Raw genomic sequence first — 23,018 nt, 5'->3', positions numbered from 1 at the left:
AAAGCCTTCTTCAGCGATCAGTGCAAAGAAATAGAGGAAAAAAACAGAATGGGAAAGACTAGGGATCTCTTCAAGAAAATCAGAGATACCAAAGGAACATTTCATGCAAAGATGGGCTCGATAAAGGACAGAAATGGTATGGACCCAACAGAAGCAGAAGATATTAAGAAGAGATGGCAAGAATACATAGAAGAACTGTACAAAAAGGAGCTTCACGACCCAGATATTCACGATGGTGTGATCACTGACCTAGAGCCAGACATCCTGGAATGTGAAGTCAAGTGGGCCTTAGAAAGCATCACTATGACCAAAGCTAGTGGAGGTGATGGAATTCCAGTTGAGCTATTTCAAATCCTAAAAGATGATGCTGTGAAAGTGCTTCACTCAATATGCCAGCAAATTTGGAAAACTCAGCAGTGGCCACAGGACTGGAAAAGGTCAGTTTTCATTCCAATCCCCAAAAAAGGCAATGCCAAAGAATGCTTAAACTACCGCACAATTGCACTCATCTCACACACTAATAAAGTAATACTCAAAATTCTCCAAGCCAGGCTTCAGCAATATGTGAACCATGAACTTCCTGATGTTCAAGCTGGTTTTAGAAAAGGCAGAGGAACCGGAGATCAAATTGCCAACATCCGCTGGATCATTGAAAAAGCAAGAGAGTTCCAGAAAAACATCTATTTCTGCTTTATTGACTATGCCAAAGCCTTTGACTGTGTGGACTACAAGAAACTGGAAAATTCTTCAAGAGATGGGAATACCAGACCACCTGATCTGCCTCTTGAGAAATTTGTATGCAGGTCAGGAAGCAAGAGTTAGAACTGGACATGGAACAACAGACTGGTTCCAAATAGGAAAAGGAGTTCATCAAGGCTGTATATTGTCACCCTGTTTATTTAACTTCTATGCAGAGTACATCATGAGAAACGCTGGACTGGAAGAAACACAAGCTGGAATCAAGATTGCCGGGAAAAATATCAATAACCTGAGATATGCAGATGACACCACCCTTATGGCAGAAAGTGAAGAGGAACTAAAAGCCTCTTGATGAAAGTGAAAGTGGAGAGTGAAAAAGTTGGCTTAAAGCTCAACATTCAGAAAACGAAGATCATGGCATCTGGTCCCATCACTTCATGGGAAATAGATGGGGAAACAGTGGTAACAGTGTCAGACTTTATTTTTGGGGGCTCCAAAATCACTGCAGATGGTGACTGCAGCATGAAATTAAAAGACATTTACTCCTTGGAAGGAAAGTTATGACCAACCTAGATAGCATATTCAAAAGCAGAAACAGTGTTTTGCCAACAAAGGTTCATCTAGTCAAAGCTATGGTTTTTCCAGTGATCATGTATGGATGTGAGAGTTGGACTGTGAAGAAGGCTGAGCGCCAAAGAATTGATGCTTTTGAACTGTGGTGTTGGAGAAGACTCTTGAGAGTCCCTTGGACTGCAAGGAGATCCAACCAGTCCATTCTGAAGGAGATCAGCCCTGGGATTTCTTTGGAAGGAATGATGCTAAAGCTGAAACTCCAATACTTTGGCCACCTTGTGCGAAGAGTTGACTCATTGGAAAAGACTCTGATGCTGGGAGGGATTGGGGGCAAGAGGAGAAGGGGACGACAGAGTATGAGATGGCTGGATGGCATCACTGACTCGATGGACGTGAGTCTGAGTGAACTCTGGGAGTTGGTGATGGACAGGGAGGCCTGGCATGCTGCGATTCATGGGGTCGCAAAGAGTCAGACACGACTGATCAACTGATCTGATCTGATCTGAACCAGATGGCCTTAGCACATGGCACAAACATGGTCCACTGGAGAAGGGAATGGCAAACCACTTCAGTATTCTTGCCTTGAGAACCCCATGAACAGTATGAAAAGGCAAAAAGATAGGACACTGAATGATGAACTCTCCAGGTCGGTAGGTGCCCTATATGCTACTGGAGATCAGTGGAGCAATAATTCCAGAAAGAATGAAGAGATGACGCCAAAGCAAAAACAACACCCAGTTGTGGATGTGACTGGTGATGGAAGTAAAGTCCGATGCTGTAAAGAGGAATATTGCATGGGAACCTGGAATGTTAGGTCCATGAATCAAGGTAAATTGAAATTGGTCAAACAGGAGATGGCCAGAGTGAACGTCAACATTTTAGGAATCAGTGAAATAAAATGGACTGGAATGGGTGAATTTAACTCAGATGACCATTATATCTACTACTGTGGGCAAGAATCCCTTAGAAGAAATGGAGTAGCCATCACAGTCAACAAAAGAATCCTAAATGCAGTACTTGGATGCAATCTCAAAAATGACAGAATGATCTCTATTAATTTCCAAGGCAAACCATTCAATATCACAGTAATCCAAGTCTATGGATTTGGTGGCTCAGATGGTAAAGCATCTGCCTACAATGCAGGAGACCCGGGTTCAATCCCTGGGTCAGGAAGATCTCCTGGAGAAGGAAATGGCAAGCCAGTCCAGTATTCTTGCCTGGAAAATCCCATGGACAAAGGAGTCTGGTAGGCTATAGTCCATGGAGTCACAGAGTTGGACATGACTGAGTGACTTCACTTTAACCCAAGTCTATTCCCCGACCCGTAATGCTGAAGAATCTGAAGTTGAATGGTTCTATGAAGACCTACAAGACCTTATAGAACTAACACCCAAAAATGATGTCCTTTTTATTATAGGGGACTGGAATGCAGAAGTAGCAAGTCAAGAAATACCTGGAGTAACAGGCAAATTTGGCCTTGGAGTACAGAATGAAGCAAAGCAAAAGCTAATAGAGTTTTGCCAAGAGAACACACTGGTCATAGCAAACACACTCAAAGATTCTACCGCTGCACATGACCAGGTGGTCAATACAGAAATCTGATTGATTATATTCTTTGCAGCCAAAGATGGAGAAGTTCTATACAGTCAGCAAAAACAAGACTAGGAGCTGACTATGGCTCAGATGATGAACTCCTTATTGCCAAATTCAGACTTAAATTGAAGAAAGTAGGGAAAACCACTAGACCATACAGGTATGACCTAAATCAAATCCCTTATGATTATACAGTGGAGGTGACAGAGTATTAGAGCTGATAGACAGAGTGCCTAATGAACCATGGATGGAGGTTCGTGACACTGTACAGGAGGCAGGGATCAAGACCATCCTCAAGAAAAAGAAATCAAAAAAGGATCAACGATTGTCTGAGGAGGTCTTACAAATAGCTTTGAAAGGAAGAGAAGCAAAAGGCAAAGGGGAAATGGTAAGATATACCTATCTGAATGCAGAATTCCAAAGAATAGCAAGGAGAAATAAGAAAGCCTTCCTCAGTGATCAACGCAGAGAAATAGAGGAAAACAGTAGAATGGGAAAGACTAGAGATCTCTTCAAGATTTTAGAGATACCAAGGGAACATTTCATGAAAAGATGGGCACAAAATAAAGGACAGAATGATATGGACCCAACAGAAGAAGATGATATTAGAAGAGGTGTCAAGAATACACAGAAGAACTGTACAAAAAGATCTTCATGACCCAGATAATCACGATGGTGTGATCACTCACCTAGAGCCAGACATCCTGGAATGCGAAGCCAAGTGGGCCTTAGGAAGCATCACTAAGAACAAAGCTAGCAGAGGTGATGGAATTCCAGTTGAGCTATTTAAAATCCTAAAATATGATGCTGTGAAAGTGCTTCACTCAATATGCCAGCAAATTTGGAAAACTCTGCAGTGGCCACAGGACTGGAAAAGGTCAGTTTTCATTCCAATCCCAAAGAAAGGTAATGCAAAAGAATGCTCAAACTACCACAAAATTGCACTCATCTCACATGCTAGCAAAGTAATGCTCAAAATACTCCAAGCCAGGCTGCAACAGTATGTTCACCTTGAACTTCCAAATGTTCAAGCTGGATTTAAAACAGGCAGAGGTGCCATAGATCAAATTGCCAACATCTGTTTGATCATTGAAAAAGCAAGAGAGTTCCAGAAAAACACCTACTTTTGCTTTGTTGACTATGCCAAAGCCTTTAACTGTGTGGATCATAACAAACTGTAGAAATTTCTGAAAGAGATGGAATACCAGACCACCTGACCTGCCTCTTGAAAAATCTGTATGCAGATCAGGAAGCAACAATTAGAACTGGACATGGAACAACAGACTAATCCTTTCCCTAATCCGGAAAGGATTACATCAAGGCTCTATATTGTCACCATGCTTATTTAACCTATATGCAGAGTACATCATGAAAAATGCTGGACTGGATGAAGCACTAACTGGAATCAGGCTTGCCGGGAGAAATATCAATATCTTCAGATATGCAGATGACACCACCCTTATGGTAGAAAGCAAAGAAGAACTAAAGAGCCTCTTGATGAAAGTGAAAGAGAGTGAAAAAGTTGACTGAAAACTCAACATTCAGAAAACTAAGATCATGGCATCCAGTCCTATCACTTCATGGCAAATTGATGGGGAATCATTGGAAACAGTGAGAGACTATATTTTTGGGCTCCAAAATCACTGCAGGTGGTGACTGCAGCCATGAAATTAAATGATGCATTCTCCTTGGAAGAAAAGCTATGCCCAACCTAGACTGCCTATTAAAAAGCAGAGAGATTTACCAACTTTACCAGCAAAGGTCTGTGTAGTTAAACCTATGTTTTTTTCCAGTAGTCATGTATGGATGCTAAAGTTGGAATATAAAAAAAAGCCGAACACTGAAGCATTGATGCTTTTGAACTGTGGTGTTGGAGAAGACTCTTGAGAGTCCCTTTGACTGCAAGAGATCCAACCAGTCCATCCTAAAGAAATCAATCCTGAATATTCATTGGAAGGACTGATGCTGAAGCTGAAACTCCAATTCTTTGGCCACCTAATGCTAAGGACTGATTCATTTGAAAAGACCCTGATGCTGGCAAAGATTGATGGTGGGGGGAGAAGGGGTCAACAGAGGATAAGATGGTTAGTTGGCATCACCAACTCAATGGACATGAGTTTGAGTAAACTCTGGGAGTTGGTGATGAACAGTGAGGCCTGGCGTGCTATAGTCCATGGTTTCTCAGAGTTGGGCACGACTAGTTGACTGAACTGAACCGAACTGAGAACGACCTCCTTAGAAGATCTCAGTGACAACACATCCACTCACTGCTTGCGTAAGATCTCAGACCTCCCTGAACTTAAAGCTTATACTGTACTCAAATATTTGCTGTAAATAGCTACCTGCATATCCTGCAGTCACCTCCAATGTAGTATTTCCAAATGAAGCAAATCCTCTTAATTTTTGTTTTATTTTGTTGTCTTGTGTCCTCTTAACTTTCTGGTGACATCACAATTACTTCCAGTGTCCTTCACTCTTTCATTCTGTCACTCAGATAATTTTCAAATCAGAAGTTAGCCTCTTCTCAAAATGAGTACTGTTTTCTCACTTTGACTGCTCTTGATTTGGTCCACACCATAATTAACTTTCCAGTAAATCTCTGGGCATCTTAGGCCACCATCTATCAGGTCCCAGTTCTAGTCTAAGCCCACACCCTCAGGCTTTTGGAATGTCTCCTTAAAAGAAAATCTGCTCTTCCCTTTACCTCAGGGGATGATAGAAATTCTCTTTGTCTTATGTGCAGAACTTTCCATAGTCTGAGTTTACCAGTCTTCTCTCTCATCCTCTCTCCCTATCCATCTCACATTTGAGCCACACCCACATGATCACATTTGTCAAGTGCAATTCTAAGTCTTTTAGATTATCTCTTTCTTCCTTTCCAGGTCTTTCTTTTTCAAGTAATAAAGTTCTCATTCTTAATACATTCTTTCAATATAGTGGAACTGTTCTTTTTATGTCTTAGTACATTTCTCTCTAATGTTGAGTCTCAGTGTGGGATCCATGGGTAGATTCAGGAGGTCAATGAACATGAATGGAAGAAAAAGTATTCTCATTTTCATTTCTAATTAAAACTTAATATTTTATTCTATTACAAATGTAGGTAACAAACCACAGGAAGATTGGCATTGTCTGTGACCTTGTTTTACAGTGTCATAAAAAAATATGAGAGATGTTTTCATATTACATTACAGCTGGCAAAAATATCTAGAAGTATTAGTTATGCTTATTACTACTTAAAATTATAGTGTCTATTAACCTGACATTATGTCTTATTATGTAATGTATTCACAAATAAGCACATTGATTAATATTTACAAACCCAGCTTTTTAAATATTTTGATAATTGAATTTTGATATAACTGATTTCCTTCCTAACTTCTTATATTTTATTTTATATAATTAAATTTTCTTTCTGAGGAAATTTGTCAGATTGGCAAATTTCTGAGGAAATTTGTCAGATTGGCAAAGAGGTTCAAGATGCCAATATCACACTTAGTTGTATCCTAGTTTACAAGGCTATTCTTCCCACTCTCCTCTGGAACCAGAGATGATTTTCTTTTATTTTTATATCTACATAGATAATGTAGCTTATAGCACATAGTAGGTTCTTAAGTATTGAATGACTGAATAATAGAATAAGAGAGTGAAAACTTACCTGTCATACAAGTATCTTGAACACAGAAGACAGTATTTCTCCAAGTGTAATCATGGGAGCTCTAAATCACAGTTCTCAAGACACTTGAAAAATGCATACTCATGGATTTGGAATCTGATTGTCTAGAATTTTTGAATCTAGATGTCTAACCTTGAATTCTTAATTATTACAGTTTATCCAGACATTATTTACATGCTAAAGTTTGAGAATCTGTAGGTTTCATGATGCACAGCAGCCTTAAAAAAATAAATAAAAGCATGACCTTTGTAAATATTATCACCCCCCTGGGCTTTATTTTCCTTCTCTGCAAAGTGGTTCTTTAATGGCTGTACTGTATTCTCCTCGCTATATCATATAGGTTTTGTAGTCAGTACCACAGAAGGAAATAAGATAGTCTTACTGCTTGTTGAGAATGAAGAGTCTTCAGGCGTGTGCTCATATTGGTTTGGTTCTCCAGGGTGTGTTGTCCTTCTACTCACTGACTGATTTCAAATGATACACCTCCTACTCTGATCCACTGATCTTATGAAATACTCACAGTGTTTCCCAGGCAGTAGTTCTCTTTTCTTCACCTCCTCTGTCAAAGCTGGGCAGATTTTAATCTGTTTTTCAGAGATGGGCAGATTCAAACACAATATTTTGAATTTGCAAAGCCAACATGTATCATCCTGGTACAACCCTGGCCACACTGTCCTTTGGATAACTTCTCTCAGATTTGATGAATGTATTAAAAACAGACAACCAAACCAACAAACAGAACAGTCAGAGTAGAGGAAAGGCCACTCAACCATTTAATTTTATTCTTGTTTCATATTAGGTCAGGAGGGTCCACAATTCTTGACTGGACAAAGACTTTTTAAAAAAATGTTTGCACCTTTAAAATGTAGATCATTATTCCATTCATATATCATTTTGTCCCAAATTTTATAAGACACTAAATTTGTAAACATATTAAAGAAAAATTTTATCCCATTTTCAGCCAACCTCAAAAAATTATAATTTAAAAATATGTTCAATGTTCCTCACAGCACTGTTTATAATAGCCAGGACATGGAAGCAACCTAGCTGTCCATCAGCAGATGAATGGATAAGAAAGCTGTGGTACATATACACAATGGAATATTACTCAGCCATTAAAAAGAATACATTTGAATCAGTTCTAATGAGGTGGATGAAACTGGAGCCTATTATACAGAGTGAAGTAAGCCAGAAAGAAAAACACCAATACAGTATACTAACGTATATATAGGGAATTTAGAAAGATGGTAACAATAACCCTGTATACGAGGCAGCAAAAGAGACACTGATGTATAGAACAGTCTTTTGGACTCTGTGGGAGAGGGAGAGGGTGGGATGATTTGGGAGAATGGCATTGAAACATGTATAATATCATATATGAAATGAGTTGCCAGTCCAGGTTCGATGCACGATACTGGATGCTTGGGGCTGGTGCACTGGGACGACCCAGAGGGATGGTATGGGGAGGGAGGAGGGAGGAGGGTTCAGGATGGGGAACATGTGTATACCTGTGGCAGATTCATGTTGATATATGGCAAAACCAATACAATATTGTAAAGTTAAAAAATAAAATAAAAAAAAGAAAAAGAAAGCTACCATAAAAAAAAAGTATGTTCATTTGTTAGGAAAGATCAACTTATAATACTTTCCTGTTTTTCTATGAAAAATATACCATCATCAACTTTGTAGAAATTATATTATTTCTTAAAAGTCACTTAACTTTGTCACTGAATGCAAACACTCTCATATTAACTTTTTGCTTTGCCACACCAGGTTTCTAAGGAGAAACAAATATTTTTTTTAATAGTGATTATTTTTTTCTTTCTTTTTAATATTTTTTATTTATATGGAAGATACTTTGATTTATATCATAAAGTCTAATAGTAATGGAAAGTTATTTGAATGCAGATAGAATGTCTTGGGAAATTTTGCATCCTTTACAGTGTTTTCTATATACAGTAGAATTTTAATAATTTTTTATTTGAAAAAAATTGAATGTTCTGAAGCAATAATGATAGCTAATAAATAGTAATAAGTACATAACTAAGAGACATTAAGCATATGGATACTAGCGGTGTTCTAAGTACTTTGTAAATCAGTGTATTTAATGACCTTAGAACCTTGTTATTTACTATTCCCTTTCTGGACAGAAAGGTATGCATATGTGCTAAGTGTGCTTCAAAGTCATGTCCGACTCTTTGCAACCCTAAGGACAACAGCCTGCCAGGCTCCTCTGTCCTCAGGGATCTCCAGGCAAGAATACTGGAGTGGGTTGCCATGTCCTTCTCCGGGGGATCTTCCTGACTCAGGGATCAAACCAGCATCTCTATGTCTCCTGCATTGGCAGACATGTTCTTTACTACTAGAGCCACCTGGAAGCTGGACAGAGAGGAAGGAGAGCTAAGTAACTTACTCAAGGTCACACTCCTAATAAGTGTTGAGTCAGGACCTGAACCCTAGAAGACTGTCTCCAGACCCAGTGCTCTCATTTCCAGCACAGAACAATTTACTCTTTATTGTTTTAACGGAAAATTGCAATGATCCATATTTAATGGAAGAATAGATTCCCTCTGAAGTTAATGTTGAAAGCCCATTCCAGTACATTGTCATGGCCTTTTCACTCTTAAAATGTTCTTTGGTGCTTATCTGAAACAGATGCAAACACTTAAAACATCCATTCATATTGTGTTTCCCTGTGATTTGCTGGATCATGTCAGGTTGCCTCCAATGACTGTATGATTTCATTTGCCTTGCTACCCTTTTACAGACCTGCAACCTCATGGATCTGTTCAAGCATAGTTGGTTGGAGGTTGATTAGCATCTCTTGCCAACATTCTGTCTCCTTCTGTTGTAGAGAGCTCTAGGACAGCCAGGAGAAGCTTGGTGGGTTTTTTCAAAGCAGTTTCTTCAACCAAGCTTTTTGGCAAGACGTGATGATGGGCTAATGGCAGTGCAGTTTACTCGCACATCCTTTTAACTCCTGGAGTTACTAATTGGGAGTTACTTAAAAGACTTGACCTTTTAAACGGTTTACTTTTTTCCAAGGTATTGTTCTTCAGTAAACATAAGATTAAGTTGACTTTCTCTTTTTACAAATTTTGATTTTTGACTTTTTATTGCTTGTTCAACTCTCTTGATTGTTTAAACTTATAATTTTGCATGCAAAATGACTGCACAGAAGTGTCACTGCAAGTCCATACTGTGGGACAGTCCTATCTCTTTTATCTCCAAGGATAGATTAATGACAGTATCATTTTTATTTGCTGTATTTTTATCTCCAGCAACAGGAATGATTTGGCACTGTCAGCTGATGATTGCTTTGGTTAAACAAAGTTTTGGATTAACAAAAATATGCAATGGCTTCAGAAGGTCCTTTAGAATTTTGTTTGTCAAAGTTACCTCAGTGGTTATTGGTTGAAATCATATTGTGTAAATTTTTGAGACACAATTAAAGAAGATATGTTTGGATTATACTTAGATTTACTGAAATTACATTTATGAGTCATTTGAGCTGAGAATGGAGAAAATTCTCACAGTGATGCTTCAGGCTGCTCTCAACCCATAACTGCAATCTGTAGAAGTAGCAAAAATCTCCCTCTTACAATGAAATCCTTCAGTTAATTTTGGCACCTATATTCTTTAAATGGTGCCTACACCATTTTATTCCATAGCATCTTTTGTGTATTTTTATCAATATACTTGTATCTGGTCTGGAAATGTCCTGTTTTTTAGTCATCTCTAAATCTTCCCTCAGAGCTTGTGATTGGGATGGCAAACCTCCAGCACCCAACATGTTTTGTCTGTGTTGGAGACACAAAGTACAATATTTAAGTTGAGTGCTCTTGAAAGAGCTTAAGGTGATGTTGCTTACTTACGGAATTTCATTTTCAGCACTAAATATAAATAGTGTTGAGGTACTTTTGGAGTTCTAACCATTTTTGGTTTTAGGTAGACAAATGTCGATCTGAGCATTTTTTGTTAGTTGGTTCATTTCTGTGGTATGGAGTAGCATTTCTTTTTTTTTTTTTTTAATTTTCAGATGTGTATGACCTTGTTAAATAGCAGTCCAAAAATCATGTGGCTTGTTTTGATTTTAACCAAAGTTACAGCTGCCTAACTGTAAAGCAGTCAGTTTCTCTTATTATGACTAGTTCTTCAACTTGTACTGTTTTAAATTGCCTGCAATTAGCATATTTCAACCTTATTTTTAGGTTTAAATTGCAGTGTGAGAGTGTACTCTCCTCTTAGCTAATTAGTGCTATCAAGGAACAGTAGGTTACCTCATTAGTACCATGTGCATTTAATTAAAGAAGAGAAAATTGGAGTTAACCTCATAGTTAATATTTTCACAGAGTGCTACAATGCCAACACCTTCAATTGGAGTCACACCCCTGTGTATCTAATTATTCACTGGTGCCAAATAAGGTTAGCAAGGGTACTACAAGGCTGTTGACAAAATAATTTAGATGAAAACGTGTTTGTTGGATTCTGACAGCAAAATATAACTTGAACATATTTTCCTCATCTGCCAGTGTCAGGTGACATACTTCTTCATAGGAAACTGGAGGAGAAGAATATTTGGGAAGCCATTTTTGTTTTTTTCTGTTTGAATTAAGGTTGCTCTTATCTTGAAAAAAAAATGACACATAGTCATGTAAAGCATATACAATCCGTTTCTTAAACAGAGTCCCTGAACTTCAGAGATGTATTTGAAAAGAATTATTTATAAGATGTAATATTTACATGCATCAAACCACTACAAATACTCCTTGACACCCCTACCACATTCCTCCTTGCTTTTCTTCTCTTCTGATATACTTATAATTTCCCTTGTGTATCTTACGAATGGGGATCATCCTTTCATATCATACATGAAGTCTAAGGATGTGTTGTCACATGGTCTATTCAAATGCAGTGTAATCCTTTTGCCCTTCAGACAAAATCTTTTGAAATGTCTAATACTACTTAGGTAAAAAATGACATTTCATGTCATTTATCAATAAATAATCACTTTACTTTTACAGATAAAATTGCAAACCGTTCATTTGAGTATATAGAGTAGTTTTCAATACAAATGACATAATTCAACAGGTTTTATCAGAGATTATGGAGTTTGGCTCCATAGTCTTAAATATATATTTAATGGCAATATTTGTGTTGTAGTAATGCAGAGCCTAGACAGTTTATTAAATGAGGTTCTTGTGATTGTTCTCACATTTCATGACAAGACAGGCTTTATGTTCATTTATATTGGTTGTAATTGACGAGTCAACAGTTAGCTTGTGTGAAAAAGATAAAGTTTGAAGACAAATAGCAACCCGTACTCTAAAATCATAGTACCATTTAAAGTTGTGGGAGTATTTATTAACATTGGCTATAAGTTTAGCTTAGAAATGAGAAGATTCTTAAGTCAAGATCATGGTAGATCAATAATTTTTGTTAGTGATTAATTCATATGTTCAAGTATTCAAATTAACATCTGCCAAATCATTCCTAGTTTTAAAATGTATACTATTATTAGCTGTGATACAAAGGTGGGATAGTTTTATCTAGGTTGACCTATCAAGATAATAATCCAAAATAATTTTCTTAAATAATAATGTACATTATTAGCATAAGATTGGGGGAAAAAAGCCAACTCCTGATTCTCTTTGTTTAATCTAGGAATTGCTTCCAGAAACAAAATTATGTGTCTGTGGCCACTCTTCTGGTGATGGGCATCCTCACAACACATTTGCAGTAAGTTACACTGGACAATTAGAGATTCAGCTACTACATATAAGGCCGTAGACCCAACCCCACTAAATAGATGGTCTGTCATTTTCTGTTAGCCACTGCCATATAATCGTGAAGACGATCAAGAGATGACTAATGTTAAGGCACAGATGTAGTTTTTTTCTGCTGGCTCTTATATTCTTACTTCAATTATGTTTCATCACTTATAGATCACAGTTTCTGTGAATTGATGACATTAAAGTTTACTTTACATATGTAAGAGTGTATGGCTGTTTCATCACTGTACTTTTCTTGAAACACTATGCTTTCTGGAACAGATTTAGGAATAATTTGATGAGATGTTATTGATATGCATAAAATAAATGGAGATTATACAATAAATATTTTAGGGAATTTTTGCTATTCTGAGTTCTGCAAGTTAACATATAAATATGCCAAGGCCTCTTTTTACATATTCTGTCACCGAGTATAATTTGTCTCTTTAGACTATAATATTCAATGAAAATTGCTTTTGTGACCCAATTCACATACCAGTTAGCCTTGGAAATGAATAGCAGTCCTGAAGTGGCCATTCAAGAATTTTTAAATAGAGCAACTTCATGTTTCTATTTAGCATGGACATTACCTGTATTCCTAAGGAATCTCTAAATATGTAAGTCATATATTTTAATTTATAGAATTTTTGATTGTTTCTTGAAGAATTGATGTAGTTTTTTAGGTTCTATGGTCTAGAATATTCCTAAACTATCTCACCCAAAAAATATTTTTTACTACCATATATGTAATATTTCTTAATTTATGATTGTAGACTCATAACCAAATAATAAAATAGAGATATCTAATTTCATACCTTGGTTAAAAAAAGAAAGATTTTTATCAATAAAAATAGTGTCAGATTAACATGGAATGCTATTCTTTGTGGAAAATGTACAATCTTTAAACATTTTTTAAAATGTTAGATGCAAAGCAAAAATAGAAGTGAAAAAAGCGATAACATACTGTTTTATGGAACTACTGAATGCAGGGGACTGGTAATAAATTTTGTATATGAAATTAGGATTTATAATAGTCTGAAATAACCTAGTTTAGGGTTTCATTCATTTTAATTCTAAAGTGTTGTCCTCCTAATAATAGTAATAACTTTTGAAAGAATAGCAAAAATTAAGAAGTAGTGGTAAGTTTTGCTCAAATTATGTAAATTTATGTGAAAGACTAAAATAATCTTAATTTCTAAGTTTTTGCTGTATGTTTTGAAGAAAATAAATTTAAGTTAAACTTCAAAAATAGCTATGTATTTTAACTTAGTAAAGAAGATTAATTCAAAAATATACTTTAAAAATGCTGCATTAAAAGTTAAGCAGGCAGTATTCCTAATTGGTAACACTTTTTCCTAAAATAATCTCAATGGAAAAATTGTTTTCTTTAGCCTGAAGAGTGAGATGGCTTAACTAATAATATTTTGTTCTTTATGTAAATCTGCTTCTACCTTTAAAAAATTATTCTCTATTCTACTGACAGAAATATAAATTCATAGCATTATATCTTTTCACTGAAATGTTTTCTGAATGAAAACAAACTGTGGAGAAATTAAATAAATGGCCCACAAGTGCCGTGCAGTTCCTCAATGGCAAGCCTGAATTTATAGCCCAAGTTTGTGAGATTACCAATGTATTGGTCTTTCCAGGGGCCTACCACGTCGTTCATGACTGCCTTGAATACTGTGTTGAACACGAGTCTGAGATTATGCCATGTATTTGAGACTATAGTTAGTCTCCAAGGTAGAAAGCAAGCCAGCATAAATTAGTGAGGTCTTCTGTGGTTGGTGGGTAAAAAGAGCATGACGGTGCATGGATCGGGTGTTTACCATCCCTGAAGTGCACCAAATTTAATGTTTCAGATTAGTCACAGAGTGACTTTGCAAATGATGCTTCTGGACTTCACAGCACCAGGGAAACATTCAGTACTAAGTAGGGGCTTATTTCCTTTATTGATTATGTTAGATGCAAACTTTTTGTGAGCTAAAATGGCTATATAATGTAATTTAAGATCCAGATGCAAACTAAAACAGACTATTTATTATTTGTAGTTGACAGTTTCTGTGTGATGAGCATGGCTCTCTCTCTTAGTATTTGTTAAATTTTATTATTACTAATATGCTGGGGTGGTACTTGAGTAAGTCTGAACACCATGAGATTACTGGCTGCTACTGCTAAGTCACTTCAGTCGTGTCCAACTCCATGTGACCCCATAGACGGCAGCCACCAAGCTCCCCCATCCCTGGGATTCTCCAGGCAAGAGCACTGGAGTGGGTTGCCATTTCCTTCTCCAATGCAGGAAAGTGAAAAGTGAAAGTGAAGTCGCTCAGTCGTGTCCGATTCTTAGTGACCCCATGGACTGCAGCCTACCAGGCTCCTCCGTCCATGGGATTTTCCAGGCAAGAGTACTGGAGTGGGGTGCCATTGCCTTCTCCGGAGATTACTGGAGATTACACTAATAGACTATGTATAATGTGCATCTACTAATTCATTGCAATTCTGGGCAGTAGTAATTGTACCCACAATTACTTATATCATCTCTACCTAAAAATTGTAAATCTTAAACTGTTTCTACCTTTTTTTTTTTTTTTTAGGAAATCTTTGAGCTCCATAAGTTGTACATTTAATATTCTAAGAGTAACAATTTAATATTCTTATTATAAGTTTGAATTTTATAAGAGAAAGGCATTGAGTTCTGGCTTTAAAAGACATGAATATGAGAGTAAGTGAGTTTCCCTGTAAGAGGTTACTTATCAATACTTGCTTTTCACACTCAGTTTTTTCAAATGGTGTATATTTAACTCTAATCTGGCAAATTTTTAGTTTACTTTTCTTTCAGACTTTCGTAATAGTATTGATGCCTTTCTTTTTTCCCTGGCTACAATCCTAAATTTCACAACCTTCGGTTTCCCTGACACATGGTAGTAACCCAAGTTCACTCCTCAAGAGATTGACCCTGTTGACACTTCATCTGCCTGAATGCCCTTATTAGCACGTACCTGCAGATAATAGTACTGTTAGTCTTTACTGCAGGTTTTTACACCTATAGGAATACTGTTTTACATAGGACTCTGCCTGTTGGTTCTAACTGTTAAGGCAATTATGCAGAATGCTCAGGCTTTGTCTTTGGGGTCTTAATTTCAAAACATTTACCACTGGATCATATGCATATTTTGATGAACAAAATTTGTTGGATCTATAAATTAAAAGTAAGACTTGGTTGGTCTTGGTCTAGCTGTTATGTATCACATTCAAATTAAATTACATTGACCACCTCGGGTCTTTTTCCCTACAGATCTTGACTCTATTATGATTGCCTCCTAAATGTTTCATTTTGATGGGAATTGTGGATTGGAGAAATTAAGGAAAAGAGGACAATGATGGTTTTAAGAATCTTTTTCTGTTCCAAATTTCTCTCTCTTTTTAGGCTTTCCATAAATGTTACCCAGTACCAAATAATCTGTCCTGTGGACTCTGGAATCAGCTTTCTAAATTGAATACTGGGTAATTACTTGACTTTTTTTAGCCTTATGTTTGCAATCTGTAAAATTAGGACAGATAGTAAAATTAGGTAGATAGTATCTACCTCATAGAGTGGTAATAGGTTTACATTTGATAACCCCAAAACCACTTAGCTTAATGACTAACACACAGAAAGTATGCAGCAGATGTCTGACTTGATCGGTATCCGGGGTATCATCAATATACTCTTGCTTGGACCAAAGAGGCAATTCTGTTTGACATAAATTTAAATATGTATTGATATTTGGTATTAACACTAAGCAAGAGGTTTTGGATATTAACTTATACCATGACCAAGATGGAAATGTTGCTTATTGAGTGGAAAATACTCATTAATTTAAGTCACACACTAATTTTTTCACTCACAAAAATCAGTTATCTAAATGTTTTCTGATTTGTTAAGCTGAGTGAAAGAGAAAGAACCCTGCCTCACAGGACCTAAACGATGTCCTCTGGCAGTCAAAGAAAATCATGGGAAAAGAATGTTAGCAAAAGTGATTGTACCATTAGCTGTCTGTATCCAGCCAGAACACATGAAAATAAGGAATTAGGGAATGCATGTGGAGTGCCAGTTTATCACCAATTAATTTCTTCCCTTTTCTGTTATAAATGTATTAGCAGAGATTAACCAAGAATTAGAGATAAATTACTACTTAGTAGTGGTGTTGATAATTTTAACTAACAAGCTGGAGACAATTAACCAGATGGGATAATGTTGTGGTAAATTTTTTGGAAACTCCTTCCTATAAAACCTGTATTGCAAGATGTAACTGCTTGTTATTAGTGTGAATGTGTGTTAGTATAAGTTTGAATTTATTTTGAAGCAATGTAGATCAGATTTGTTAATTCATCATGTTTATTTTGAGTAATTTGTCCTATTACAATAGGACTGATATTATACTAAGTCCTTTGATATGAAATTAAGATAATCAAATATTTCAAACACTTATATTACAAATGATTTGTTAATGCCAATATGCTATATTATAGTGACTGTATTTAGAGCTACTATTAAAAACCTTCTAGGTTTTCCATTGGAAAGCGAATATAGATTTCAGTTTTTAAAGCCTTGACTGACATTTGTATGCAACTTCTTGATTAATCTTTTTCTTTCCTAGTGTAACTCAAGATATTAATAATTATCTTTACACACCTCACTCAGCTAGGATGTAGCTCCCTGAGCTCAGTTCATTCTAGACACCTCTCTTGAGCAATTTACCTCTCACCTTCTATTTTACTGCAATATTTGAGACTGCCATGAATTCTCTTGATGTTGGTTCCAAGAAGGACCAAGGCAGAGCTTTTTCAATGGAGACTCTTCTTTGAAATTTATAATGAATAATTTACTCCCCTTGATGATTCACCAAAGCATTAGTGTGGCAGAAATCAGGGGCTGATGAAAGGATTATTTATTTAGTTATCTGGTTTTGTTGTTGTTAATATATTTTTCATCAAATAAATTGATACACACACTAGAATATGTATGTGGCAATAATGTGCATTTATGGTGCCCATTCGAGCAGAATGTATTTTTGCTTTTGCATTTAAAGTTATTTGTAATGAGCTACTAGAGTCATTTGGAGTCTCTACAAATATGAAATATAATATGCATTAACTTTTAACAGTTCACTCTATAGTTCTTGCATATTTCTTAACATCATTGATAAACTGTGTATTCTATATTTATTACTTGTATTTCTGTTCCTTGTATATTTCTACATCACTTATTGTAGCATAGTCAGTGAAAGGCACAAAAACAAGTCATCCTAGTGTATAAATTTGCACACCCCATGAGCACATACACATACATATCTAAAAGATCAGTTGTGTAAAATGATGTTTTTTTATTGAGTTCTATCTACAATTCATTTTCCTTTCTGTTCTTCTGCAGTTAAATTTTTTACATTTTAAATTTTCATTAGGTAAAATGAGTTGTGCACAGTATTGACAAATTACAGAATCACATTTTTATTATTGGCACCATTTATGCAACCATATATTTACATAAAAGTATTTATAAATAAATTTTTCATATATTTAATCCTTAGGATATCAAGTTAAGCAGTACATGATTCCCAATGGCATTCAAATATAAATCTGAAACTGCACACTGTACTTTAAATATAAACATGAAATTGTACTTTAAACCTTTATCCAGTGGAGTTCAGAAAGCTTACTATTACCAGAATTCAGTCATGCTATAATCACATAATGCACCATACAACTAAGATGAAATTGCACTTGTTTACTTCAGTTAATTATATTCTTTATCAGAATGATAATAAATTTGGTGCAAATAGATTCACACTACTGATAAAATAAAGAATAAAGTCTTATACAATGTATGTTAAGCTTTTCAGGATGGAACTTCTGTCATATTTAACATTAAGGAGCTGCATGAAATGCTCCAGCTCTTGCAACTACGTTCCTAAGTTATTTTCCCTGAAGTTGTCATTATCATTCTAGCAGGGAGCTTCCTGTTCTCTCTTAAGAGAGATAGTGTGGGATATTTTAGAATATTGGCAGAAGTAATCTATCACTCAGATCCAGTGTCTTGTAACATCACATTCCAGGATAACTATAATATCTTTATTTTAATTTAGGATTTTTGTGTAGAATATTTAGAGGGGCTTAAAACAGATTGTATAGAATGAGAGTAAGAAATCTCAAGAGATCTTGAGAGATCTTAAGTTCTCTTTACTAAGAGTATTCTTAAGAGATACTACAGTGAAAGGGAAGTCTCAGGTAAATATATTGGAGATAAATTCTTATTAAAGTAAGCATGATTCATAAATTCACATACAGTTGTGTAATTTGAGAGAGAATGTTGGTAAAGTAATATCAAAATTTGATAAACAAGTGTAAAGGTTTAAGAATTTAATGTTATATACGCAAACCTAGTGAATATTTTCTTAATACAAAGGTAACTGCTGGGGGAGTGTAGAATTTCCTCGGTTCTGTCTCATCACAATAAAAATTTGAAGTGACAGACCAGCGTTACAGCCCTGGGACAGACCGTGTCACAGCTCTTGGACAGATCAGTGTTACAGCTCCGTGTTACAGCTCAGTTTTATTTAGAAAATAAAGGAAAATATATCCTCGAGGCGTGAGGGCATGCCGACCCAAAAGATGCGAAGAGAAGAAAGAGAGACAGAGATAGAGAAAGAGAGCGAGAGACAGACAGAGAGACACCTGGCCCTTTGGCTCCTCTTTTTATGTTTTTTCTCCTCCCCCTGGACCGGCCCTGTGTAAATCGGGCTAGCCAGGAGTGCTGTTTGTTCTACCTGTGGTCTTCATCCCAGTCCTTGGACCTTCCTTTGTTCTATTTTTGTGGGCTTTTCCCTTCTTTGTCTTTTAGCCACTGCCTTTCTGGACTCCTTTTTCCTATTCTACCTACCTAACAGTAACCGATATAAAATTAAAAGAAATAAAAGAATTAACATGTGTACTGTTGTTTAATCATTATTTCTCCTTAAGTCCATGTTACCTATAAGTTGCATATCTCATACTCTCTTAAGAGTTAAAAGTATATTTTTTTTACATATTGAGGCTGGAAACATACTTTTTTGCATGTTTGACCTTGTCTTTCTGTATATTATGCATGTAGTCCTTCTGCTTTATTAGAGGGGTCATGCCCTGCTAGTGCATCGCCAAAATAAAGAGGAGAGGGTGTCCAAACAACGTGCATTTCAGCCGTGGAATGACTGATAGGACACGTTAGCTTAAAGGAGCCTTTAGAATTATTATTTCAACTCCTCTGTTTTACAGTTGAGAAAACTAAAGAATCTGAGTGACTTTCCTTATATCTCTCCATTAGTCATTGAATTAAGGGGAAACTATTGATGGTTTGACAGTTCTTTTTCTTAAGCCACAGTTCATATGTATAATATTATACATATGTGTATTTTAATTTTAATTATGCATATCTGTCAAAGAAAGAAACCATTCAGTTTTTCTAAATGTTTGCTAATCATGTGTACTGATCACAGGTTTTAAAAAACCAGATAAGTTTTGATCACTTTTGAAATTACTGTGCATATTACCAGACTACTTGTGGTTTCTTAAAGACACTTTTAAGATTTCAATAAGATCTATGAGATAATCCTATTTATAAGTTGAGGTTTTAGGAAATAAAAATTCAAGGATCTTTAATGATTCTCCCAGAAATGTTATAAAGTGAATCGCAAATTCCCAGACTGTTGATTTATTGCTTTTGTTCTTTTGTTAGGACTTCAGCTAAAAGGAAAGAAAAAAAAAAAAAAAGACTTATTTTTTAAAGTTTTAAAGAACATTGCTAATTTTAGAAGAATATGCTTAATACTTCCAGTTTTAATCTTTTACATTTTCTCTTTATTTTCCTTTATTTCCTACACAAGCAAGACCAGTTGCTAAATAGAATTTTGTTGGCTTTTTAGATTGTCTACTATCTGTCAGACAAATACTATGTCTTAATAGTTGAAAATAAGTGATCAATGAGTCATCCTGACTTTAAAACATAAAGAAAAGGGGGGCAGTATAGTACTTTAAGTCTGATATTGAAATATCAAAACCACTTAAATAGGCAAAGCTCAGAATGGGTGCTTGAATTGACCAGATGAAAACACTAAGTGACTAACATACAACTTTGATCTTGTAAAATATATTCATAGCACTTGTTGTAAATTGACTACTTAAAGCTGTAGAAATGAGTACAGAGATAAGAATTTGGTGAGAAATTGTGCTTCTAGAAAAGTCCTACAAAGTGTCTGGAATGATCAATTCTATCATTGTTAATTAGCATGTAAACTCTATTTTATTGATACCATCATAGGATAAATAATTGCTCCTTTCTCTTTCCTCATAACTTGTGTACAGTTTTTAATGACTTCCCAGTGTCCACTGGATAAAGCTTTACAAACCTAAGCCTTGCAATTATGTGCCCCTACCACTGGGCTCTTTTCCTTTCTCTACCTTATCCTCTATTATTTCACGAATAAATGTTGTGTTCTGCCTGATATATCTCCTTTCTGTTTGCAAACACTCAATATTCCATTTTTTTTCCTATTCCTTTTCTTGTGCTGTTATTGCTCTGTAACCTCCTCCTTTTTCTGATCAGCCAATCAGATTCTACTTGTTATATGAAGTCCAGCTCAATTACTACCCCACATGAATACTTTTTCAACAATGTAGTCTACATTGATCACTCTTTTGATCTTGTATGTCTGTATTAATTGGAATTATTCTTACATAGTCCCTGATACTCAGTTCTATTCAACACATATTCACTAAGCACATCCTATGTATAACTTACCATGCTACAAAAATTTTCAGTAAAATAATGATCACTGCATTTGAAAAGTGTACAGTATGAAAATGGAAAATACATAATTTAGGGCTGAAAAATCAATGCAAACTGTGAAAAGAGGTTTAATCATTGTACCAAGGAATTGAGGATGGGTAAATGGAAGAGGTTTATTTGAGGTAAAGTTTTGAGGGGGGAAAAAACAAAACAAAAACACAGAAGTTCATCAAACTAGAAGGATAGAGCACATTCCAGGGATTGAGAATAGAATAAGCTAAGTTGTAGAAGAGAAAGAAAAAAAAAAAAAGTTAGGTGGCTTTTGAGATAGGGCATAATGTATCTGGGGAATTGGAAAACATTATGGAGAAAGCTTGATATACAGTCTTTAAATAGTCTTAGTTGATATTCAGTCTTTAAATGGACCACAACTGGAATTAGAAGTTTGAGGTAGCTTTTTAGAAGATCCTTAAGTATTCTGCAAGATTGTGAGCAATGAAGTTGATGTAACATAAATAGACTATCTAAAGATATCTTTGGGGCTTCCCTGGTGGCTCAAATGGTAAAGAATCTACCTGCAATGCAGGAGACCTGAGTTAAATCCCTGGGTCAGGAAGATCCCCTGCAGAAGGAAATGGCAACCCACTCCAGTACTCTTGCCTGGAGAATTCCATGGACAGAGGAGCCTGATAGGCTATTGTCCACAGGGTCACAAAGAGTCAGACATGATTGAGCGACTACCTTTCATTTTCTTCTTTCTTTCTTGGGAACAAAAGTAAGAAGTGATTGGAAATAGAAAAATACTGGAGTTAGTGTGTCTAGGTGAGAGAATATTGTCCAAAAATTTTTAAAGTATAATCTTAACTATGGGAAGGACAGAGTAAGGAAACAAGAGGACAAATTTAAGGGAGAATACAGCACTTTGATATAAAAAGTATGTTGACAGTTTTTTGGAGGAACACAAAAATATTGAGATTGCTGCTATTTTGTGCCTCGATATTTGTTTTTGTTTAAATTGGAACCTAGTGATAACAAGAACATTGAAGATTGATGGTGGACAATAGGAAGTTGAAGGTGATAAAGGTTCTTTGGGAGGTATATTTGCATTGCTGGGACAATATCCATGTTCAGCAGACAGCAATGACTTGGAAATTATTCATCTTTGAAAGTCATACCATGTGCATGAGATCAGAGTTCATTGTTTTGAAGAAAATTGCAAAAAGAAAGACAACCACAGAGAATTTTCAAGATGAGACATTCGGTGAAAGGAAAGAAAGAATAATCAGTAAAGAATGTGAATCTGTGTGACAGGAGATAAGAAGGATGAGGAGCCTGCAGTCAAACACTAGGAGAGATTTTTTAAAAAGCATTGTCAGAGACTGAGAGGTGGTTTTAAGACTGTGAAATGAGACATAAACTGATTGGATTTGGTAAGAGTGGTTTCAAAGAATATAGTCCATGGCAGTGACTTGAGTGGTAACTGAAAGTCTATATGTAAGCAAGTAGCATCCTAGTCCTTTGGGAAAATTACTGATTAATAGGGAGATGATGTGATGGGGGCTTGAGGGGGTAGAATTGAGGAAAGGTCTTGGGGAGAGGTGGCAGTGGAGATGAAAAGATTTAAAAAGCAAGAAGGAAAAGAATAGCGTTCAAACAAGGTCTGAAAGATAATTGGGGGAGAGTGCTGGCCTCAAGGGCACAAATGGAGTTAATACAGCTTTAAAGGAAATAGAAACTAACTTGAAGGTGAGTAAACTCATAGCTAGGTTAGTACCTCTCTTTATATTATTTACTAAATCTGTTTATGCCGTGTGACCACCATTGTGTCCCTTTCCCACAGTGCCATGATATCTTTTAGAGATTCCTATTTTTGAACAAACTATATGAAAGAAGGGAAGGGTATATTCAT

The 23,018-nt window shown here is 35.9% G+C and overlaps 1 protein-coding gene across 10 annotated transcripts in view; it reads left to right on the top strand.

The window, feature by feature from the left end:
* The window catches only part of FOXP2 (forkhead box P2), a 661,054-nt gene that overhangs the window by 504,485 nt on the left and 133,551 nt on the right, over positions 1-23,018 (top strand). For 6 of the 10 annotated variants that reach the window (XM_070787813.1, XM_070787808.1, XM_070787809.1 and 3 more), the window contains one exon: positions 12,203-12,277. The exons of the other annotated variants lie outside the window; for them this stretch is intronic. In XM_070787813.1, the coding sequence (XP_070643914.1) occupies positions 12,203-12,277 (75 nt within the window). The remainder of the gene's footprint in view (positions 1-12,202; positions 12,278-23,018) is intronic. 10 annotated transcript variants of the gene reach the window in all.

The sequence above is a fragment of the Bos indicus genome, chromosome 4, assembly GCF_029378745.1.
Source record: "Bos indicus isolate NIAB-ARS_2022 breed Sahiwal x Tharparkar chromosome 4, NIAB-ARS_B.indTharparkar_mat_pri_1.0, whole genome shotgun sequence".
NCBI classification, from domain to species: Eukaryota; Metazoa; Chordata; class Mammalia; order Artiodactyla; family Bovidae; genus Bos; species Bos indicus.
Note: the sequence above shows the minus strand (reverse complement) of the source record. Positions and strands in the feature narration are given on the sequence as shown.